This window comes from Cyprinus carpio, chromosome A21 (genome assembly GCF_018340385.1).
Source record: "Cyprinus carpio isolate SPL01 chromosome A21, ASM1834038v1, whole genome shotgun sequence".
In the NCBI taxonomy this organism is placed as follows: domain Eukaryota; kingdom Metazoa; phylum Chordata; class Actinopteri; order Cypriniformes; family Cyprinidae; genus Cyprinus; species Cyprinus carpio.
This window is the reverse complement of record NC_056592.1, coordinates 3357645-3380204: the sequence shown is the minus strand read 5'-3', so window position 1 is coordinate 3380204 and position 22560 is coordinate 3357645. Positions and strand designations below refer to the sequence as shown.

At 34.7% G+C, this 22560-nt stretch overlaps 1 protein-coding gene across 5 annotated transcripts; it reads left to right on the top strand.

Moving 5' to 3' along the window:
* Positions 1 to 1012: 1012 nt before the first annotated feature.
* On the top strand, positions 1013 to 22219 carry LOC109110547 (calmodulin-regulated spectrin-associated protein 1-B-like). 5 transcript variants are annotated; one of them, XM_042778589.1, is made up of 19 exons: positions 1355 to 1557; positions 2689 to 2846; positions 6984 to 7246; positions 10274 to 10435; positions 11136 to 11216; positions 11464 to 11496; positions 13580 to 13721; positions 13911 to 14050; positions 14946 to 15042; positions 15182 to 15347; positions 15458 to 15537; positions 15646 to 15730; positions 16732 to 18685; positions 18869 to 19005; positions 19097 to 19284; positions 19372 to 19471; positions 20253 to 20368; positions 20492 to 20610; positions 21013 to 22219. In XM_042778589.1, the coding sequence occupies exons 1-19, from the start codon at positions 1541 to 1543 to the stop codon at positions 21301 to 21303; spliced, it is 4329 nt and encodes a 1442-aa protein (XP_042634523.1). In that variant the 5' UTR covers positions 1355 to 1540; the 3' UTR covers positions 21304 to 22219. The 5 variants fall into 5 exon arrangements, with proteins under 5 accessions (XP_042634521.1, XP_042634520.1, XP_042634522.1 ...); XM_042778587.1 differs by lacking the exon at positions 1355 to 1557 and adding an exon at positions 1013 to 1332 and having other exon boundaries at positions 19097 to 19471; XM_042778586.1 differs by having other exon boundaries at positions 1353 to 1557; positions 19097 to 19471.
* Positions 22220 to 22560: the final 341 nt, after the last annotated feature.

Below are 22560 nucleotides of genomic sequence, written 5' to 3'. Positions count from 1 at the left end.
CATCAGACTTCAAAACAATGTAATAATCGTAATTAATGAAATCATCTCTCTCTCTCACACACGCACTCAACACTAAAGCTCATCAGTCACCTGCCATGAATCGACGGTTCCCAGCATTCTCAGCAGGGGTGAGATTTAGAATGCACGAGGGATTTGGTCAGTGATAACCCCGGTCAGATGAGCTGATGCTGTCCTGCTTTGCCCTCAGAGACTCTCATCAGCTGCAGGCGGCGCTGCAGAGCAGAGAAACGCAAGTTCACACCATTTTAAGATGCACACCTGTACTATGATGATGTAATACCGTTTTAGCTGGGCAAATTAAAAATTACAGATATTTTTAATATGTAATGTTCTTAACTAAGGGACTATAAGAATAGCTTTGTTCATGTCAGTTCGAGTTCTTACATACCAAATACTAATGCGTTATAAAACTGATGTAGGCTTCTTTTTTTGTGTAAGTTGCTATTTGTGAAAAACGTTAATGGTAAAAATATAATTAACTTTAGGCCTATTGATTTATAGGTCAAATCACGATAAAATAAATAAACAGCATACAGCAAATTCTACAAATATTATTAAATATCAGGTTCTCACTGTTTTCCTTTAGTCATGCAATAGTTTTACATTTTGAATGAATGAATAAACAAAAAAACAAGCATTAAAGAATATTGAATATTTCAGGAGTTTTAGGCTATATAGGCTATGTATATCATGCATGTATAGTCATGCAATATTTTTACATTTATTTATATATATTTTAATTATATATTGAATGTTTTTTAATGTTTTATTTTTAAAACAAACAACAAAACAAACAAGAAAAAGAAAAGTGACGGGGGTAATTTTATATATATACAATGTAAAGATATCAAATAAATATTTTTTGGACAGTATGCAATATTTTTACATTTTATATATATATGTGCTGGACGTGAGTTTTGAATAATTACTGTGAGATGTATCGATCATGTGGCCTGTTATCATTGCAGGACGCGCCTGTAGACGCGCGCGCATGCGCACTGTCCTTCCATGAGCTTGCATATATATCCATAGCGACAAAAACAGCGACGGGCCGCGGCGTCTCCCAGGACAACGGCGGCCAGACAATGAACGAGCGCCCGGATGGCAGAAGAGACGCGAGCAAACGTGTCTTTTTGAACCGGGACGTTTTCCAAACGTGTTCTGTCCGTTTGCGTCACAATTGCTGAATATCTCGCGGCGCGTCATGTAGCGGAGGCCGCGCGCGGAGGGGAACGAGAAGACGCCCGCGAGAGCTTTCATTAAAAGCGTCGGGAATATTCACGCATCTTTAAAGCTGCACTGTGGATTGAGGTAATTTCGGCTCGGTCGGTCCGGCGTCTCTGATGTCGCCGGTTTTGGCCGCTGACAGGTGCAGCAGACAGATTATATTTCTGTGATAGTGATAGTAAAGCAGCTCCGTTCATTCATAATCTCTCGTTTGCTGAGCCTGCAGTAAAGATTGCGCGAAGATATACATCATATTTAATTGCATTCATCACGTTTGAACGGTCATTCATCAATGCTGGCTTGTGTCGGGTGATTATTCCTCTGTATAATTTCTTCATCATAAGGATCATGCATTGTTTGGTCTGGTCTGGACCAGGATCTGGATCTTGCTTTGTCTGTCTGGGCCTGTCTTGTGCTGTTTTGGTGTTTGAAATCTCGCAGTATTACATTGTAGGTTCTATAATGACTGCAAACTGTCTTTATTAAAACACTGCGGTAGTACCATGGTACAGGGATGGTATTTACCATGGTACATTACAGTCAAAGAACTTTCTTCTGTCAAATATGCAGCGGTACTTGTGCTCTGACTGTTGATATATATATATACAGTATGTGCTATAGTTTGATAATATAAATATTTTCAAAGAACAAGTGGTAATAATAATATAAAGTGAAATATATCAGCAGCATATTTGTCAACCAATATAAGTGATTTTTTTAAAAATGTATTTACTGCTCTGTGCCAATATTGGATATTTATTATGTGCGCCTGTTTTTAGATTTAAAATTATTTTCGACATCATCTAGGCTACTGATGATCTAGGCATATTTGTAGATTATGTTAAAAATTCAATCCTTTAAAAGCATCATGTTTGTTTTTCACCTCATTATTGGACTGTTTTCTTTTTACCAAGCTGCTCTTTAACTATTCATGTCAACATAAAAACTTATTCATATTTAATTTTCTTAGACAAATTGTGTGTATATATATATATTACAATTTCGTACCCAGAAAGCATTTTTTTTTATTTTTTTCAATCCTGGATGATTCGTCAAAATTTGGGTCTGTTTTCCTAAAAGAGAAAGGCTGTAAATATTAAAAGTGTGTGTTTCCCAGAGGTTTATTTTTATTTTAGCATATAATGTGCATAATTAGCATATATATGACTTAAAAGATAAAAGACATAAGCTTCAAAATGGACCATAAACCACCATAAAGTAGTCCATTTGACTATATATATATATATATATGCAATCATTTACATATGATGGCTTTATGAGGACTAGAAGACAAAAATGAAGTTTTGTGCATACCATTTTCATCATATATAAAAGAGCGGCATGGACATTCTGCAGGATAACTCTTTTCTGAATTGTAATTTTTTGCATGAACTGTTCCTTTAAGATGTTTTCAATAACTCCTGACGTGTGTGTGTTTAGGATGGATGTAGGTGCGTTTGCAGGTGGGGATGGCATCCCGAGAAGAGCGGATTTGGTTGAGGGTGGACTTGAAATCGTGCCGCTGGAAATGTACGACTCGGCCCGAGCCAAGATAGAAGCAAACCTTCGCTGGTTGTTCGCCAAAGCGTACGGTGAAGGTAAGTGCATCTCTGCTATCCCCCTCTTGCAAAAAGTGATGCAGTTTGAATTTCAGTATCATGATATTTACAGGTTCCTCAAAAGTTCTCCAAAACTATAGAAGTACCATGTCCAAAAAAAAAAAAAAAAAAACGGTTGTGTGATTGTGATCGATAAGTCATGATGCTATTTGTGGAAAAAAAAAAATTTAATTGCAAAAATTATACTCGCTGTATACATTTATAGAATAAATCAATAGTTGGGCTATAAATTAAAAAAAGTAAAAAATACCATACAGCAATTTATACAAATACAGTATAATTACATGAAAAATAAATTAAATTGACAATTTTGATTTAAAAAAAACACAATACAGCAAATTATGTTAATATTATTAAATAAAGAAAATGAATTATAGCCACAAGTTCTCATAGTCTTCCTGTACACTCATGCAGTATTTTTTTTTATATTATTTTATTGTTAAATGAATGAATGAATTAATAAATGTTGTGAATTAAAATATATATAGTATATAATATATATATATATATATATATATATATATATATATATATATATATATATATATATATATATATATATATATGCTCAACATGTACAACACATTTTATTTAATCATTTATTTATTTTATTAAATAAATAAAACTGTGGTGTTATATATATATATATATATATATATATATATATATATATATATATATATATATATATAATATATATATATATATATATATATACATATATATATATATATATATATATATATATATATATATATATATATAGTTATTATATATATATATATATATATCTATATATATATATATCTATATATATATATATATATATATAGTTATATATTGTATAATGAATGAATGAATGAATTGAATGTTTCTCACTCTTGTTTGGCTGTGACATCTATTGAACTGCTTACTTTGGATGCTGGCAGTGAGATGTGTTGACGGGCATGGGGGAATAGTTCTGAAGTGGCAGAAGTTGTGTTTGTTGGGATGAGAGTGTATGTGTTTGTGTGTTGCTTCTTAGTCAGCAGTTCTCACAGTCCACAATGACCACGGCTCCACACTGACCACAAGAGAGCTTTGGAAAGGACCGGACGTTCTCCCAGTGCTCTGGAGTTGAGCAGAGCCTCTGGAATAAATGATTGTGATTGATGCATGAACGTTTGTGCCGGCGAAACCCCCTGGATATGCAGGAGGAAGGTGGTGATGATGATGGTGATGGTGTGTGTTTCCTCTAGCAGAGCGTCTTGAGTCTAATCAGGGGACAGAAATAACAGCGTCTGTTACATCACAAAGTCTGCAGACTGAAATAGCTGTGTGTGATCGTGGGAGAGCTCCGCTGTGAACGTGCAATGCCTTCTGCTAACTTTTGTCTCGTTTTTAACCCTGAATGGTGCTAAATGAGTTCTGTTTGTAAACTGGAGGTGATTTCTTCAGAACAAAAAAACTTTCTTCTCATTGATCATCAGATAAAATCAGCAATCTCCATTTAGATTAATTAAAAAAAAAAACAAAAAAAAAACAGATGCATTGAAAAGGCATGTATGATAACATGTGGAGGGAAAATAGTTCCATCAATTTGAGATTAATTATTTATAACACCCTATAGATACTGTCACATTTGCTAAAACAGCTTTACATTATGTAAATGTAGCTTTTAAATCAACAAATCTGAATGTAAATGTTCAGTTGCTGCATGCTCTTGTAATAGTTCAGAGTAATGTTGAGTTATAGTATTTGACTGATTGTCCTTTCTCAGAGGTTTTCAGGGTCTCAAACCCGAACCTGCCTGTTCAGCTAAAGCAGAGATAAAGTATATTTGATGTGATATTGTGGGTTTATGAGGAGTTCTGCTCTGAAGCTCTTTGTCCAGTGTTGAAGGTGTGCTCAGATGTCAATGTGAGGGAAACCCTCGTGTGTGTGTGACCCATTTCTGACTGTCAGCCTTTATTTATTGATGAGAAGTAGTGTGCACACACACACACACACACACACACACACACACACACACACACACACACACACACACACACACACGGGATTTAAAACCTGTCTGTGGGAATACTATGTATGTAATAAAAAATTATTTATTTTTGTTGTAGTATAATCTTTAGATATTATTATTATTATTATAGTTTAGTATTATACTGAAATATAATATTTTACTACATTTTTTTTTATTTTAATAAAAAAAAAATAGTAGCATAATCTTTAGATATTAGTAGTAGTATTTTTCTGATTTTTTATTATTTTTTTTTTGTTTATATTATATTTAATAATATATAGATATAATTTTTATTTTGTTTTATATTGTGTTTTTGTTGATTTTTTTTTTAATATTTGGATCATAATTTCTATACAGAATATATTATTATAATTATGTATATACAGAATATATATTATATTAAATTAGTTTAATTTTATAAAATATAAAATATTACTGTGTTTGTGGTTATGTAATCTTTGGATGGTAATGTGTTTATGGATATTCTGTATGTACATTACCATCCAAAGATTATATATATATGTTTATATACCATCCAAAATATTATTGAAAAATTATATTTAAAATTAAAAAAATGGATTTTATATTTAAAAAAATATTTTATTTCAATATTAAGGATTATTTTCTTTGCAAACGTCTTCATTGCTGCAAGATGAAATGTGTGTGGTTGAGCGTGTATCTTAAAAGAAAGTGTCCAGGTTTCCAGCTTGATTTCAGACAGATCCGTCACACCACAGCTATATTTATTTAGTGTTGTCTGTGTAGAATTTGTCAAATGCACACTTGCATACGTGCACACACACACACACACACACACACACACACACACACACACACACACACACACACACACACACACACACACACACACACACACACACACACACACACATCTCATCAGGGCTTATTAGACAGTCAGCCACTGTTAATCTTCCTCAGGCTTTAATCTGACTGGTTGACCCCTGACCTCCTAATTTAACAAAACCTCAGAATGACCCTTGGTGGAGTGGAAGAATATACAAACAAACAGAAAATCTACCTGTAAGAGAGAAATAGTTAATTTAAAGGAAAAAGTGGCGTTTTGCACTTACACTGATAATAAGCGATGACTGTTTTTCATCTGCATTGCTGTCGGAATTAACTAAAGCTGCTTATCATCTTCACCACGCTCTCTTCTCACGTCTGAATCAAACAAACAAGGTCAAACACGCAAACAAATGAAATAAACATTGTCTCGTCACTTAGCCGCACTAGCTTAGCAGTTAGCTATAATTAGTGTGATCACGTTGAGTCACCTGATGTCGAGTCTTTCTGTGAAAGTGATTGTGTTGGTTGTTTGGTTTGGCTAGCAAAATGTTAGCCATTTACAGTAAGTGGTTAATCTCAAAATCACCTTTTGTTTTTGCTCTGTACGACATCTCCATATCTTTGTTTTACAGTCTTTTTCATACAATTCTTACAATTGGATTTGTCAATTCTCCACTTTACCCACATTTTACCCAAAATGTAAAACAAAAAAAGAAAATATATTTTACCTTTTTAAGGAACATAAAAATTATTTATTATAACAATAATATTTACATTTATTATTATAATAATTTTCTAATATTTTGCATATAATAAAATCTAATCATTATATTTTATGATTCATTTAATGTATTTTATATATTTTTCCTAAAATATTTTTTCTATATTTTTATATAAACATTTTGTATATATATATACACAGACAAATTCTAATAATTATCTAAATATTTTATAATTACATTTTAATCTAATTATTAAAATATCAATATGCGCTTTTGAATTAAATTTTATTTTATTTTTTTCTTATATAAACATTTTAGCTTTTTGAATTAAATTTTATTTTATTTTTTGTCTTAATTTTTTATAGTTAGATAGTTTGTTGTGTGTTTTTGTCATTAATTATTATTTATTTATTTTTTAATATGTCTATATAGTTTTTAATTTTAGTTATTTTAGTGCTTCAACTTAAACTAAACGAAAATGTAAAATATTGTCTTATATTAAGTCAATATAAATATTAAGTCAATAGGGTTATACTGGTTGTATCAGATTGTTATAATTCTGTATTTTTGTGTGTGTGTCAGAGCACATCCCGACGGACCTGCGAGACCCGTTCTACACGGATCAGTACTGCGTGGAGCACATCAAGCCTCTGGTGCTGTCTCTGCTGCTGTCCTCGGAGCTGTACTGCAGGGTGTGCGGGCTGCTGCTGAAGGGAGACCAGGCGTCTGCGCTCAGCTCCCATCAGGCCGTCATCCAGACGCTCGCACGCCGCGGGATATGTGTCAGAGAAGCAGACGACACGCCTGTCTCCCACGACGACCTCTCCTCCATCCCCGTTAAGATGGTGCGATTTCCATCTTTGACTTCTTACCTCAAGATAGTGCCGAGGCTACAGTGTGTGTCTCACATAGTGAATCTAAATAATAATGACCTTCCTACCTTTTTAAATTATCATGTTTAATTGCAGAAGAATTAAACTACCCATAATCCTAAACCGAGATCCACCAATCAGGGAATCTGCTGTTTACCATAGAAACAGAAACACAGCAAAAGAGCTCAGCTCAAACATGGGTTATTATAGTTAGCTAAAGCTAAAACCATAAAAATAGAAATAAAAAACTGAAATAAAAAATATGTAAAACGTATGTTCTATATATGTGTGTGTCTGTTTATATATATATATATATATATATATATATATATATATATATATATATATATATATATATATATATAAGGTATGCATGTTTTTGTATACTAAAAAAATGAAAAATAATATTTAACAATAAACTAGATATTGTTAATATATATTAATATAATGAAATACATTAAATATATGTCTAAAAATGATATAAGAATATTATTATTATTATGATTACTACTATAGTTATTACTATATTATTACTATTTATTTTTACGATAAATCAGTATTGTTATATTACGCTGTCATTTTTATGTGATTACTTAATTCACAATGATTTATTAGAGTAGTTCACTTTTTAATATTTTTCCTGAAATTAGAGCTTTTAATGTTGTGATTCATCTCGGATTGAATTTGAAATCTCTGTAGAGAAAATAGATAGAAAAATACTTCCTAAACCCAAGCTGCTGAAAGTGAGCGGTCACTGTTGTGCTCTGTTGTTTTATCTGTGTGTGTGTGTGTGTGTGTGTGTGTGTGTGTGTGTGTGTGTGTGATTTGGAGAGGTGTATCTGAGGACAGAATTCAGGCACAGTAGGACCATCTGTCCAAAACCTGCTGGGGTGATGGAGTGCCACGGCCAGACGAGTGTGTGTGTGTGTGTGTGTGTAGGCCAGTGGAAACATCCATAGTGTTTCTCTAATGGATCAACATGCACCCAAACACAAAGTCTCTTTCATTTAGTTTCCATTGCTAACTTGCAGAATGATTATATTCATGAGATGAGCAGACGTGAATATCACCACATGACAGCACATCGTTTACTCTTCAGTTTGCTGTTCTAGCACCAAGAAAGAAAGAAAAAAAATCACATTTTATTTACTCCATTTGTTCTAATCAAATCACTGGAGTGCACATCACATGGAAAATATGACTCATGAACTCTGACTGAGATTAATTGGAATACATAATGAAAAAACATGATTTTTGAAAATTGTTAAAAATTGGATTTTGGAAAATGAACTCTTCATAGTATCTGTTTTGAAAATATATATATATCTTATATATATATATCAATTGTTAAAAACGGAGTTATCTGTTTTGAAAATGAACTCTTCATATATTTATCATTTATACAATCAGTAAATAGCTTGAATATTTGATCTCCACATGTTGGTGGGAATGAAACGCCCCTTTCTGCTGATTGGTCAACCAAAGATCAACATTAGTTCTTCTATCTATGGTCAGTTTGAAGAGGTTTTCGCTGAGAAGGTGACCATGTTTATAGCAGCTAACTAAATAAAACCGCATCCCATTTAATGGCACTTGAAGCGGTCAAATGACCTTCTTGAGCAGGACGCTTTGAGGCGCCGTCTGTGTTTATGTACTCGTGTAGAGTGTGTTTCTGACTCCTCTCCCATCATTAAATTGCATCATTCTTCTGCTGTGTGAACAGACACACACACACTGTTCCTGCAGCGTGACTCAGAGCCGTGTGTGTTTGTGTGTGTGTCAGTGAGACTGCAGCACTGATCTTCTCCTAATATGGTTGAATCTGTTGAGTCATTCATCTTAATGGGAGACTCTGTAACTGCTCTCTCTGTTTTAGGGTGTGTTTGGAATGGCCTTCTACTCGTACTACTCTCACTATGTTTCTGTCAGTAAGCTGTATGTGTACTGTGCACAGTATGCTAGATTCCTGTACACATGAAATGTGATTCTGTTTAACTTCTTATTCAGACCATTTTAGCATTCTACTGTAAATTCAAATTATAAATTCAAAATATTATAATTCATAAAAGCAAAATAATCTAGGAATGCACAGTACATCGACACCATATTGGTTATCAATTATTTATTTATGAATGTCTTGTTTGATATAAGATGTTTCTCTATTTGACTCATTATTTGATCAGATTGACAAAAATTTTATCTAATGCAAAATATCCATATTATTTGTTGAGATGATAACTGATGCCACTCTCAAATTTAAAATGCATGTTAAGTAAAAGAAATGGTAAATGTTATAATATTTAGCAATGAACTATATATTGTTAATATATTTTTATATAATATAATAAATTAAATATTTAAAAAAACGTATTGGATATTATTAGAAAATATGTATAATTTAAATATATATTTTAAATATACTGTTATAATCAGTTACTATAAATCTGCAAATAAGTATTCCAGGATTTTTTGTTACACATTTAATTTTTTTATTTACTCTTTATTTACATATATTCTGACCAAAATCACTGAAACACACCACCACAGCACGGTTATGACTTTCAGATTTGCAACTTCCCAGAACTATTTTTTCAGTATTTAATTATTTATTAATATAAAAAAAAAAAAATTGTTTAGTAATTTAGTAATGTTATGTGCTTTTGTCATTTTATTATTTTTTACGTCTTTTTTCTATATTTCTAAAATTATTTTTATGTGTTTGTTTCAGTAATTTTAGTACTTACACTTAAACATGTTTTAGACATGTTTATTTTAGTCATTAGTCATTCTTTGGTTTTTATGTGTGGTAGGGCTTTGGTTTAGATGTGCATTAGTTTGTGTGTTTGGTAGAGCATTGCGTTAGCAGTACAAAAAAGTGTTAGCCTAAATGCACTGTAAGTCGCTTTGGATAAAAGCGTCTGCTAAATGCATGAATGTAAATGTGTTATTTATCCGCAGAATCCTGTGTTCAGTTGTATTGTTGTGTGTTTGTGTGTGTAGAGTTCTCATATCCCGCTGATAGACGCTCTGATGATGGCGTATACGGTGGAGATGATGGCTGTAGAGAGAGTCGTGGCGAGTGTCAAACGCTTCTCCACCTTCTGCGCCTCTAAAGAGCTTCCCTTCGACATGGAGGACGCCATGCTGTTCTGGATCAACAAGGTCAGTGGCTGATTTATTTCTTCAGTTTAAGTTCAAATATAATGTTAGTCAAGGTTTGCACCAAACATGTTATCGTTTAGTTTAATTTTATTTTCACTCTCTCTGAGCCTCAGAATTAAACATGTTATTTTTGCTACTGTACCTTTGTGTAAATTGCAATATGATTTTCCTTTTTTCAGGATTGAATAGAAAGTTCAAATGAACAGTGTTTATTTGAAATAGAAATCTTTTGTAAGATTATAAAGGTCTTTACTGTCACTTTTGATCAATAAACAAGAAAATAAATGAATAAAATAAATGAAAATATAACAAACAAAATTATAATTTAAAATTAGAAAGAAAGAAAGAAAGAAAGAAAGAAAGAAAAAGAAAAGGAAATAAAATGGAAAAAATGCATGAAATGCACACAAAACATTTCATTATTTAAAAATAAACTAAAATATAAATATAAAAATCAAATAAAATATAAAAATAAAACTTATTTCAGCTAGCTGCCAAGGCAACATTTCTCATTTTTATTAAAACTAGAAATGAAATAAAAATTAAGAAAAACTTTATATATATATATATAAATGTTTAAAAACAACAAAATTACTTAAACAATGACAACTGACAATTAAACAATAAAAATAGTAGTATCTCAAATATACTAAAAAAAACACTGGAGGAAAGCAACTAAATCTCTGTTTGTGTGCTGCAGGTGATTCTGAAGACGAGAGAGCTCTCCGACAAGGAACTCAAGATGAAGCAGCCGCTGATGGATTCGCCGTGCCATCAGAAGGTCTGACCAATCACGAGTCTCCAAACCATCCAGTAGTAGAACAGCACCCAGAGCGTTAGCATGCAGGCCTGTGTTCTCCTCGTCGATTGGTTGCATTTTACTACACGGTTTAACCCTGTTCTCTGATCAGATTCCATTCGTTTAGATCTGATCGTTCTCTTCTCCTTCCACCTCTTTCTCTGCTCTACGTTTAACCTTTATGCTCTTCCTGTTTGTCTCTCTCGTCCCGCCCCTTCCTGTCGGATAGTCTCCCTCAAAATGGTACTGGAAGCTCGTGCCTGTAAGTGCCACAGCGCCTCCTGCGTCCGTCATGTTGCGCTGCGTGAAAAGCGGGACTAGCTGTTGTGTGTGTGTGTGTGTTGTGTGCATCTCACGCGTTCATCCGTCAGTCCATCTCTCACTCATTCTGTCTCTGTCTGTCTCAGCCTGATCTCATGAACGCTTTGGCTCATTGCATGCTGGAGCCGGTGGAGTTCTCTCGTGTGGTACAGTACTCATGCTCTCTCACATACGCATACCAAACCCAGTGCATTTGTTTAGTAATGACAAACAAAAACCTGATGCAGATCATAGTCCTGTGGGGCCTGGCAGGCGTCTAATACACACTCTTCAATACTTCACTCTTCCTTGCATCCATTTGTCTTTTTTATGCATCCACAAATCCAGTCGTTCTAAAATTATATATTATTATATAAAATGATATATATTTTATTTTAAAGATTTTGTTTATATGTACTAATTAGGGCTCCACAATTATGAGAAATCATAAGTTGTTGATTATTTCCTTGAAATTGTAATTGCTATTAATTATGATAATCACTATATACATTGAATGTTTTGAATAGCTTTATAGCTGTTTGAAGCAACTGCATGCCATATTTTTATATGAAAATAAACAAGCTGAAAACACTCTTCATTAAAAATTTTTTATTGCTTTTCTATAGCATTAAGCCTCAAAAGTTAACTATATATTGGTTTGATTTCTTTGAAAAAAAAAAAAGTACAAATATTCATGGTATTAGAATGTTATAGTAAAACTCAAATTAAAACAATTTACAAAAACCTGTAGAAAAAAAAACGTACATCTTAAGCATGCAGAATAATGTACATTTTGTAACTTTAACTAATGTACTTTTTTAATTTATTTTTTTGTAATTGCACCTTTGAATGATTACATATTAGTGGCATCCGTAATTGTAGGCACAGTTAGAAATTTGATTAATTGTGCAGCCCTAGTACTAATTATACTAATTTTAACTTTACTAATTTTAATTACACATGTATGTTTGCGCACACACACACACACACACACACACACACATACACTTTTATAATATAAAATCAGCTAATTTATATTTAGTAATTTTAATTATATATATATATATATATATATATATATATATATATACACTTTTATAATATAAAATCAGCTAATTTATATTTAGTAATTTTAATTATATATATATATATATTATGTTAATTTAGTAACATTTTTAAGATACTAATTAATATTAAGATACTATTATAATAATTTTTAATCAATATTTAGTTTTAATTTTTATTATCCATTTTCATTTTATTAATTTTGCTGTTGTTTTTGTCATTTTTAGCAGTTTTTGTTTTTTTATATGTCAGTAGTTTTTATTTATTTTATTTTTATTTCAGTTTTAGTTATTTTAGTACATCAAGTTAAAGTAAATTAAAATGTGAAATGTTGAAGTGGTTTTTTTTTTATTTAACATTTAACGTAACAATTATTTTTTCTTTTTTTGTATGGTTTGTTTAATGTCAGTTTTAGTTAACTATATTTAGAGAAATTTATTGACACATAAGAAGCCACTATGTCATACAACACATTCCACACATATGGAGGTAATTTTGCATGAAAATAATTTTTATTTGTTCCCCTCAAAATGAAAATGCTGTCATCTGTATGTATCGTAAGCATGCAAAAATGATTCAAAGCTTGAGCAGAAGGTAAGATTCTCAGCAAATAATCATGAAAACAAAATAAATTTCAATCTGTTCCTCAGAGGTACCATGTGTCACCCGAACACTTGGAATGTTGTGCTTTAATATAAAGTAATATGTTTATCATTAAGTTGTACAGACTACTACTTTGTCATTTTTGGAGCTCAGCAGTCATAATTACTGCCCACATTTATTGTATGGTAAAGATTTGTCTTTTATTTTAAGTATGAACAAAAACATGGTTTTGGAATGACATGAGGGTGATTAAATGATGACAGGATTTTCATTTCTGAGTGAACCGTTATACTTAAAGTGGGAGTATGATTGAGTATGTGAGAGACTATGGGTGTGTGTGTCTGACGCTTTATAAGCCCCTGCCTGCTCTCTCTCAGGTACGGTACCGGAGAGAACACCTGACCGGCCATCTGTTCCCACACCTGGCTGTGATGGAGGATCTGATGAAGGGTGTTTGTGATGGAGCGGCTCTGCTAGCAGTCATTCACTTCTACTGCCCTGAATACATGAGGCTAGATGGTATATATATACACATAATGTGCCACAAATGATCAGAATAATCATGTCAATTCATTTCCTAGTAAATTGTTGCAATCAATTCAACTCAACAATTTAAATCAAGATTCTTTGATGAATAGAAAGTTCAAAAGAACAGCATTTAGTTGAAACAGGAATACTTTGTAACATTATAAATGTCTTTTCTATTAGATATATGTCTGAAGGAGGTGCCGTCTCTGTCGGACAGTGTGTATAACATCCATCTGCTGCGGGAGTTTTCTAACGAATACCTGAACAGGTGTTTTTACCTGCACACTGAAGATCTGCTCTACGGCCCACCGGTGCTGAAGGTCCGTACTGAAATATATTTCATTCAGTTATACAAAAGTATAGATACAATAGTTACCTTCTAAGAAACCAAATGCAAATGATAAGGCAACACTGCATGCATTCTTCAGTTTAAACAGTCCCAGAATTCATTGCTCCAAGCTCAGTGAAAACATATCTACGTATACTTTCAGACTGCCATGCTTAAAAAATAAAATACAATTCAATTGAGGAATTGGATAAACAATTTAAAGTATTTGTACATCATGGGCGTATTCGTTGTACTGCCTTTGATATATGCATATTTTAATAAAATAAAGTCAAATAAAATAAAATGTAATTAAATAATAATATAATTATATTTTAATATATATTTACTGTATATAAACTAAAACAAAACGTATTAATTGAAATAAAGCTAAAATAAAATAAAATAATATATATATATATATATATTGAATATGAGGTACTACTAAAACAAAAACTGAAATAAAAATAAATTAAAGGAAAAATAGAAATATAAAAAATAATAATAAAAACAGCAAAAGCACATACCAAAAAAAAAAGAAATGTTTATTCAAAATATTAAGAAATACTATAATAGTGTGTGTATGTGTGTGTGTGTGTATATATATAATATATATATATATATATATATATATATATATACTAATATATATATATATAGACTAATTCTAATTAAATTTTACAGTATTTGTACATCATGGTTGTATTTGTTGTACTGCCTTTAATATATGCAGATTTTTATTAAAATCAACTAAAATAGAAATTAATAAAATTATCTATTTCAGTATGGATTTACTGTATTATAGTTTAAAAAATTATCTTTGAGAATAATATAAATTACAAAAAACAGCTCTGTGCATTACAGTCTTTGACTTGTTCTTGTTCTTCCAGCATAACGTGATGGTTTTCATTGCTGAGCTCTTTTGGTGGTTTGAAGTAGTGAAGCCGGACTTCGTAAAGCCAAGAGACCTTCAAGAGATTAAAGATGGTAAGAACAGAGTCTTTAAAAGCTCACCTCTATTCTGATAAACACTTTGTTTCAGTCTAAAAATGTCCATCTCATGATTCATTCACTCTTTATTATTATGCTATGTTGTGATTGACAACCCATTGCTCCAATCTGACAGTGAGAGCGTCTCTTCAGCCAAAGAGTTCCCGCCCCCATGTTCCCATATCCAATTCCACCAAGCGAAGCTTCTTAACTCCCTCCCCTTCAGCCGACTCGCTGGCGACAGCTACCACTCCTGACGGTTGTATGCGGTATTACTTGCACCCCGAGGAGTCCTTGTCTGTGTAAGACTGTTTGAAGTACCTAATGATCTGTTGCACATTGCAGTACATGTTTCACAATTGCATTACATTCATTGATTTATAAAACCAAAATTTCTTCTTCTTTTTTTCAGAACAAACAGAAGCCCCTCCCACCCGCTCCTCCCACTGCGGCAGAGACAGCAGAAGCCCGCTCAGGGGGAGGAGAATTCAGGTTACTACATCTTCTAATCAAACAATATTGCATGTAAATGAATGAAATTGATTAAACTGATCAGTTGCCACTCTATTTATTTATCTTTCTCTGTCATTCTGTGAGCAGAGCTCAGGAACAGGTCAAACTCTTTGTCTCGTATGGATGGACTCATGTTTGGATCACAGTTCGCCTGGATGGAGAGGAAACAAAGGTTAGGGTCAGGTCAAATGTTTTAAATAAAACTAAAACTATTAAAATCTTTATTATTGTTATTGTTTAACTCTGCTTTATTTCATTTTTTATATATATAAATATTTATTGGAATATTTAGCTTTATTTCAAAATATTTTATAATATTTTATAAAATAAATATTAGATGAAAAACTTATAAAACATAAAGCAAAAATTTTAATTGCTCTGGCAATTAACTGAAATAAAACAAGTTGAAGTACTAAAATGACTAAAAATTAAACTGAAATTAAAATGAAAACTGAAAATACAGTAAATGCTAATTCAAAATAAATAGTATACAAGTACATAAATAATTATGTGTGGATAGTCTCACCAAAATATATCATGGGGTGAGTAATTTTGTGAAATGTGACCACAAAAGCAGTCTTAAGACACTGGGGTATATTTGTAGCAATAGCCAACAATACATTGTATGGGTCAAAACGATCGATTTTTCTTTTATGCCAAAAATCATTAGGATATTAAGTAAAGATCATGTTCCATGATGATATTTTGTAAATTTACTACCATAAATATATCAAAGATTTATTATCATTAGTAATATGCATTGCTAAGGACTTTATTTGGACAACTTTAAAGGCAATTTTCTCAATATTTAGATTTTTTTGCACCCTCAGATTCCAGATTTTCAAATAGTTGTATCTCGGCTAAATATTGTCCTATTCTAACAAACCATACATCAATGGAGAGATTATTTACGCAGCTTTGTTGATGTATGAATCTCAATTTAAAAAAATTGACCCTTAAGACTGGTTTTGTGGTCCAGTGTCACAAATTGCAATGGTAAATTAAATACAAATGAAGCTACTTTATCTCCTTATCTCATATAATTATTTTCTCATTTTATTTGGAAATTGCAAAATCTCTACAGGTTGCCATTTTACCATTCACACAGCCCAGTCCTAGAATGAATGACTAACCTTTTGAAATCTCAAATCTCTGTCTCTCTTGTTTTCTCAGGCCGATCTCTCAGATGGAGATGGATTGGGAACGTGTATGTGGTGATAATATCAGCTTGGCTCGATCCATTAGCAAGGACAGTTTAGCTTCCAACGTTATCTCTATTACTCCACGACACCGCATCAACGGCCAGCCCTTCCCCCAGACACATCACTATGAGAACCAGGAAGAAGAGGAAGAGCTACTGGCTGTGATTAACCCAGAGGGCGCATCTGCATCCAGAGATGCCCGACCTGAGAGTTTCTTCTTGGAACCGTTGCAACCTGCAGTTCTACGACCAAATAAGGAGAGAACGGGGATTAGTAAGTGGGAGGAGAGTGGAGAGGGGAGGAGTCAGGGACGCCGGGGGGCGTATACACCCACAGAATGCACTCTCAACCAGACGTTTACTCCAGTCGGTAGCATAGAGCAAGCAAGCTCTCGAGCGCAATCTCCTGGATGCTTCCTCCTGCAAGACGACGTGGAGTGTGTGCGGGACAGTCCGCTCGGAGGCTGGGAAGACATTGCCTCGGATTCAGAGTTTGAGGAAGATGACGAAATAGAGGTTCCGGAGCAAGAGCTTTCCAAAGCAGTTCTGATGCATGCTGGGAGGAAATGCGTGGGACTCGGAGAGGAAGAGGAGTCTGCAAAACTGCGCGAGGATGTTTGCTTGCATGAACGGGACGATAAGGAAGACACGAGTGGACGGGCGAGTCCTTGCCCCAGCTTGTTGTCACAAGCCAGCAGCACGTCGACCGGACGCATGACAAGTTTCGCAGAACGCCGCAGGAATAGAATCGGATTCGCCGATGGTTGCTACAGCACCGGGAGCTCGCAGACAACCACTCCTGATGGATCCGAAAGCGTGCAGTTCCCCTCGGACGTGAGTCCGGGAACACCAAGTGGCCGACCTGGCCTCACCTCTGAACTCATACACCTTCGCATGCAGCTGGAGGAGAAACGGCGCGTTATTGAGATGCAGAAAAAGAAGATGGAGAACCTTTCAGCTCGTCAACGGCTGCAGCTGGGAAAAGCGGCGTTCTTGCATGTCGTTAAAAAGGGGAGGAGCGACACATTGCCACACCCACTCAAAACCGGAATTGGGTTTAAAGAGAAACTGCTTGCGAAGGATGACTCATGCGTTGAGGTTCTGAAAGCCCAAGAAAAAGACACGGAGTGTAAAGAAACGCCAGTAGAGAAGGATAAAGACAATCGTTTGAGTGTAACAGGAGGGGGCGGGGCTTTGGGCAGTGCGAGCGGAGAACCAGATCTCGGCGAATGTAGCCGCTCTATCGAGCTCCTGAACGAAGCGATCGGAGCAATACAGCAGCAAATGATGCAACTGTCTCTCCAGCAGGACTTGCTCATGAAACAGACTACCCAGTCCCCGCAGGAAACAAAACCGAGCATTGTGCCACCCTTAACCGAACACCCGCCGGAGCAAACCGAGACTAAGTCGCACCTCTCCGTGCAGTTCACAGAAACCCTTTCCACCGCGACCAAACGTCCTCCCAGACTCAGCTCAAGTCGTACACCTCGGATGAAACCTAGCGACCTCAAACTGAGCAAAGATGCAAACAGTCGTCCAGTAGAGAAACCAAGCACTCCGACACCGGGCGGCAGGACCCCCCGGGCTGAGAATGAGGAAGAGGGTGGAGCTAAAGAGGGTGGGTGTGGCTCAAAAGGAATTATTCGCAATACTACCTTTAGACTGCAGGACTCCGCTGTCCAACGCGCCGACAGCCTCGACTCGCCCCAAACCGAACTCCCCACGGAGGAACAGTCGCCTGTCGATCCGACCCGGGAACAGAGCGAGTCCAGCGGCTCTGGAAAGGAGAACGGTCCGGGTTTATCCGAGGAAAACAGAATTAAAGCACAGCTGATTGAAGTGGACCTATCTGACCTGGCTGAACCGTCTGAAACTAGCACAGAACCTGATGGTGAACAGAAATCTGGACTGGGCTTCTTCTTTAAGGTACCAGAGCATTTTTTGCAAATTGGTTGCAAATTAGATTTTTTAAATCTATTATTATAACATGACTCTGTGTTTCTATTTGTTATAATGCATTGTACAAAATAGTATATTGCGTTATAAAATGGAAAGTGTCAGCACCAAGAAGCGTCGTTTATTGTGATTTTATTTTTCCTTTCTGTATGGGATGATCAGAAAGCAGAGGATGAGCTGGCTAAGAAGAGGGCGGCGTTCCTCCTCAAACAGCAGCGTAAGGCCGAAGAGGCGCGAATACGTAAGCAGCAGCTGGAGGTGGAGTCAGAGCTCAAACGAGATGAAGCCAGGTATCGGTTACGGTCGATCCAGTGTGTCTCTGTGTGAGAAAATACTGTAGAAGGGATACATTTGATGTCATTTGTGTCATGTTTGTGTCAGACGAAAAGCTGAGGAAGAACGTGTGCGTAAAGAGGAAGAAAAGGCTCGGAGGGAGCTGATCAAACAGGAGTACCTGCGCAGGAAGCAGGAAGAACTTCTGGAGGAACAGGGTGTGACCAAACCACGCCCACGTAACAGGAGGCCACGCCCTAAATCGCTGCATCGTGCTGAATCTTCCTGTTCTGCTCGTAAGAAAGCTTTACTTTTAAAGCGCCATATTTCTGACTTGACATACATACTACATTTGATTTTGACGTCACATTTCCTCTCTCCAGCGGTTAGTCTTTGTTCTGCTCCCTCTGGATCATCTCTCTCATTGGCCTCTGCTGCTACTGAAGGCGACAGTGTGGCGTCAGGAGGGGCCAGTTCACACAGGTGAGCGGGAACAGGGCATCATCAGTGTGCAGCCCACTTTACTGGACTTAAAGGGATAGAAATATGCAAAAGTGTTGATTTTGTTATCATTAACCCTCATATCACTCAGAAACCTGTGTGATTCCTTTCAAAACTTTAATAACATTTTTAGTAGCTCTTATTAAGTAAATCACCCCTGTCACATGATACTCTGAATTGACGGATACCATCTAGCTACCTCAGAGCTAGTCATTATAATTTCTTTTTTATTTATTTTTAATTAATTTATTATTTTATTAATATATTTTATCACATCACACGTTGAGTTGACAGATACAGACTAGCTAATTCAGAGCTACTTTGTGTATTTAAATTTATTTTTAATTAATTAATTTATTTAATTTTAATTTATTTGTAGTGTAATTTTTTTTATTCATGTATTTTTCTTTAATAATTTTCAATTTATGTATTTTAATTTATATATGTTTAGTTATTTATTAACTTTATATTTATATATATAAATTTTATTTATAAATTTTATTAAATATTTATATTGTTTGATGTATTGTAATTCATAATATTTCTTTATTTTAAAAAAAATTATATATATATATATATATATAATTTTAAAAATCCTAGATCCAAGACTTTTTTTTTTTTTTTTTTTTTTTTTTTTTTTTTTTTTTTTTTTTTTTTTATTTATATATATATATATATTAGTAACTCATTGCATTATCAGTCACCTCCAGTGTAGATATGTGTCTGCAGTTTTCAGATTATAACACATAATTCCCAAATGTAGGGGGGAATCTGTGGAATCTTTTCCCATATTGAGCCGAAATGCGAGCAGGAACATGGAACGAGACTGGGACAACGGCTCAACGGCCTCATCTATCACATCTGTAGCAGAATACAATGGTAAGTTATACACATTTAGCTCTTCTTTAATGTGTTTATACCGAATTATGCGTTTAATCAGTCAAAATAACAAAACATTTCCGTACCATTAGCTCAGTTTGCATTTTCCCTTTCGGTCCTCAGGGCCCAGATTATTCAAGGAGCCTAGTGCAAAGTCCAACAAACCAATCATCCAGAATGCCATCGCTCACTGCTGTCTGGCGGGAAAAGTCAATGAAGCCCAGAAGAACGCCATTCTGGAGGTGAGTGCAGTTTCTATGACAGCACACTTTCAGGCTGTTCAAACCTGTTATGCGATCAAGCCACTCTACTCATACAATACATAGTATGTATACTGTGCATAGTATATTTGCATGATTTGTTATTATATAGCATTATTTATTTATTTTATGTTTCACATTTTCATGCTATGAACTAAAGCAGTATGCACTGAACCATTACTATGTAATATATAAGATGATTCACACTGTTTCACATACTGATAAATAGTATACAGTGTGAACCATTATCACTATCAAGACAGTATTGCATAATGAACATAGACTAAAAAATGAAAAATTTGTTGAGCACTTACTTAAATTTATATGTATCTGTATATACAGCTGGATATGTTTAAGTATTAACTTATTGCCATAATTCCACAGGAAATCGAGCGGTGCGAGTCCAACCACCTCATAATCCTTTTCCGTGACGGTGGATGTCAGTTCAGGGCACTGTACATATATTCCCCTGAAACAGAGGAGATCGTCAAGCTCAAAGGCACAGGGCCGCGTGCCATCAGCCGCAAAATGATCGACAGACTCTACAAATACAGCTCTGACCGCAAGCAGTTCACCGTCATCCCCGCCAAGTCTGTCTCGGTCAGCGTAGACGCTCTCACCATCCACGGTCACCTGTGGCAGGCCAAGCGGCCGAGCACATCAAAGAGAAAATGATCCCGCTTCCTATTGGCTCATTGGAACGATCTGCTGCTTTCTGATTGGCCACTGCATAATATTTCCTTCTTAAACTGCCGTTTTGCTATTGAGCAGGCCTCCTAAAATCCTATTGGTCCACGACATTCCTACTGGACTCCTGTTTTCCTATTGGCTCACAAGTTGCCACGCTCCCATTGGCCACTGCGCTGTGACACAAGCAGTGCTGAGGAAGTCAGAAGTGGGTGGAGCTTGATGTTTGATTGACAGAGTTAATGAATGTTTAATAGGATTACGTCATCGTTCAGTGTTATTTTTTTAGGCAGGGATCTGCATGTGACACTTTTTTGTTTGATTTTACCATAGTATTAATTTACACAGGAACAAAAGACAACACTCCCACTACTTGAACTATGAATTATGGTTGCTATGGTTACACAGGCACGTGAATGTGTGTAAGAGCGCGTCTGTTTTTTTGATTTGTCATACCTCTCCATATGCTGCTGTTCATACGTGACACTCAATTTAGCAGTGCAATGCAGTGAACACATGACAGAGGATCTGAGTGTGTGTGTGTGTGTAGATGTTGACCTTCAACTCTTCATTGTTTTAAAATGTTTATCATGCAATGCTTCTGTATTATCCATCTTTACTTTTTTCATGTATTCATGCTGGCTGCTGACAGTATTAATGTACTTTCCTAATTTTTCACTCAAGAATCAGATTGTCATAGAAACACATTGCCACTGATTGTGTGTGTGAGTGTGTTCAGTAAAGAATGTATGCACTCCAGGGACTCCTGTGAGCAGGGCTTTCTGTTGTATATGTTTGGATTGTACAAAACTTTGCTTTAACTTTTATTTATTAGCTCATTATTATTTACCATATATTTATTTTAAAGAAGAACACTGAAATTTAATAAATTATACAACCGAAATGATGTCATGTGGTGTCATTTTAACAATCTGACCAAATAGAATAAAATATCATATATATCATATATTTTTCTAACATTTTGAATATAACACTTTTTGGGGGGCAGCAAACTGACCAAAGATTGTACGTCTGTCCCTCTCAGCAGTCTATTCTGAGCAGCTCTGGCACTGGCATAACCTAAGCATCGTGCAAGGTCTGAAATTCAAGATAAGAAATGCCACTGTACGAGATTTTATATTTTTATTTATTTATTTGTTTGTTTCTGTTTACAACTTAAAAGTTAAGCATCACACGATTAAGAGTGATATTTTCCAGAATATCGGCACAATTGCATGTGACATG

Bases quoted from the DNA above. Each gene is read 5' to 3' on its own strand.
- LOC109110547 (XM_042778586.1), top strand. The intron at 15,538-15,645 runs GTTACTACATCT...TTCTGTGAGCAG, and splicing joins TCAGGGGGAGGAGAATTCAG to AGCTCAGGAACAGGTCAAAC. The intron at 19,472-20,252 runs GTGAGCGGGAAC...TCCCAAATGTAG, and splicing joins GGAGGGGCCAGTTCACACAG to GGGGGAATCTGTGGAATCTT.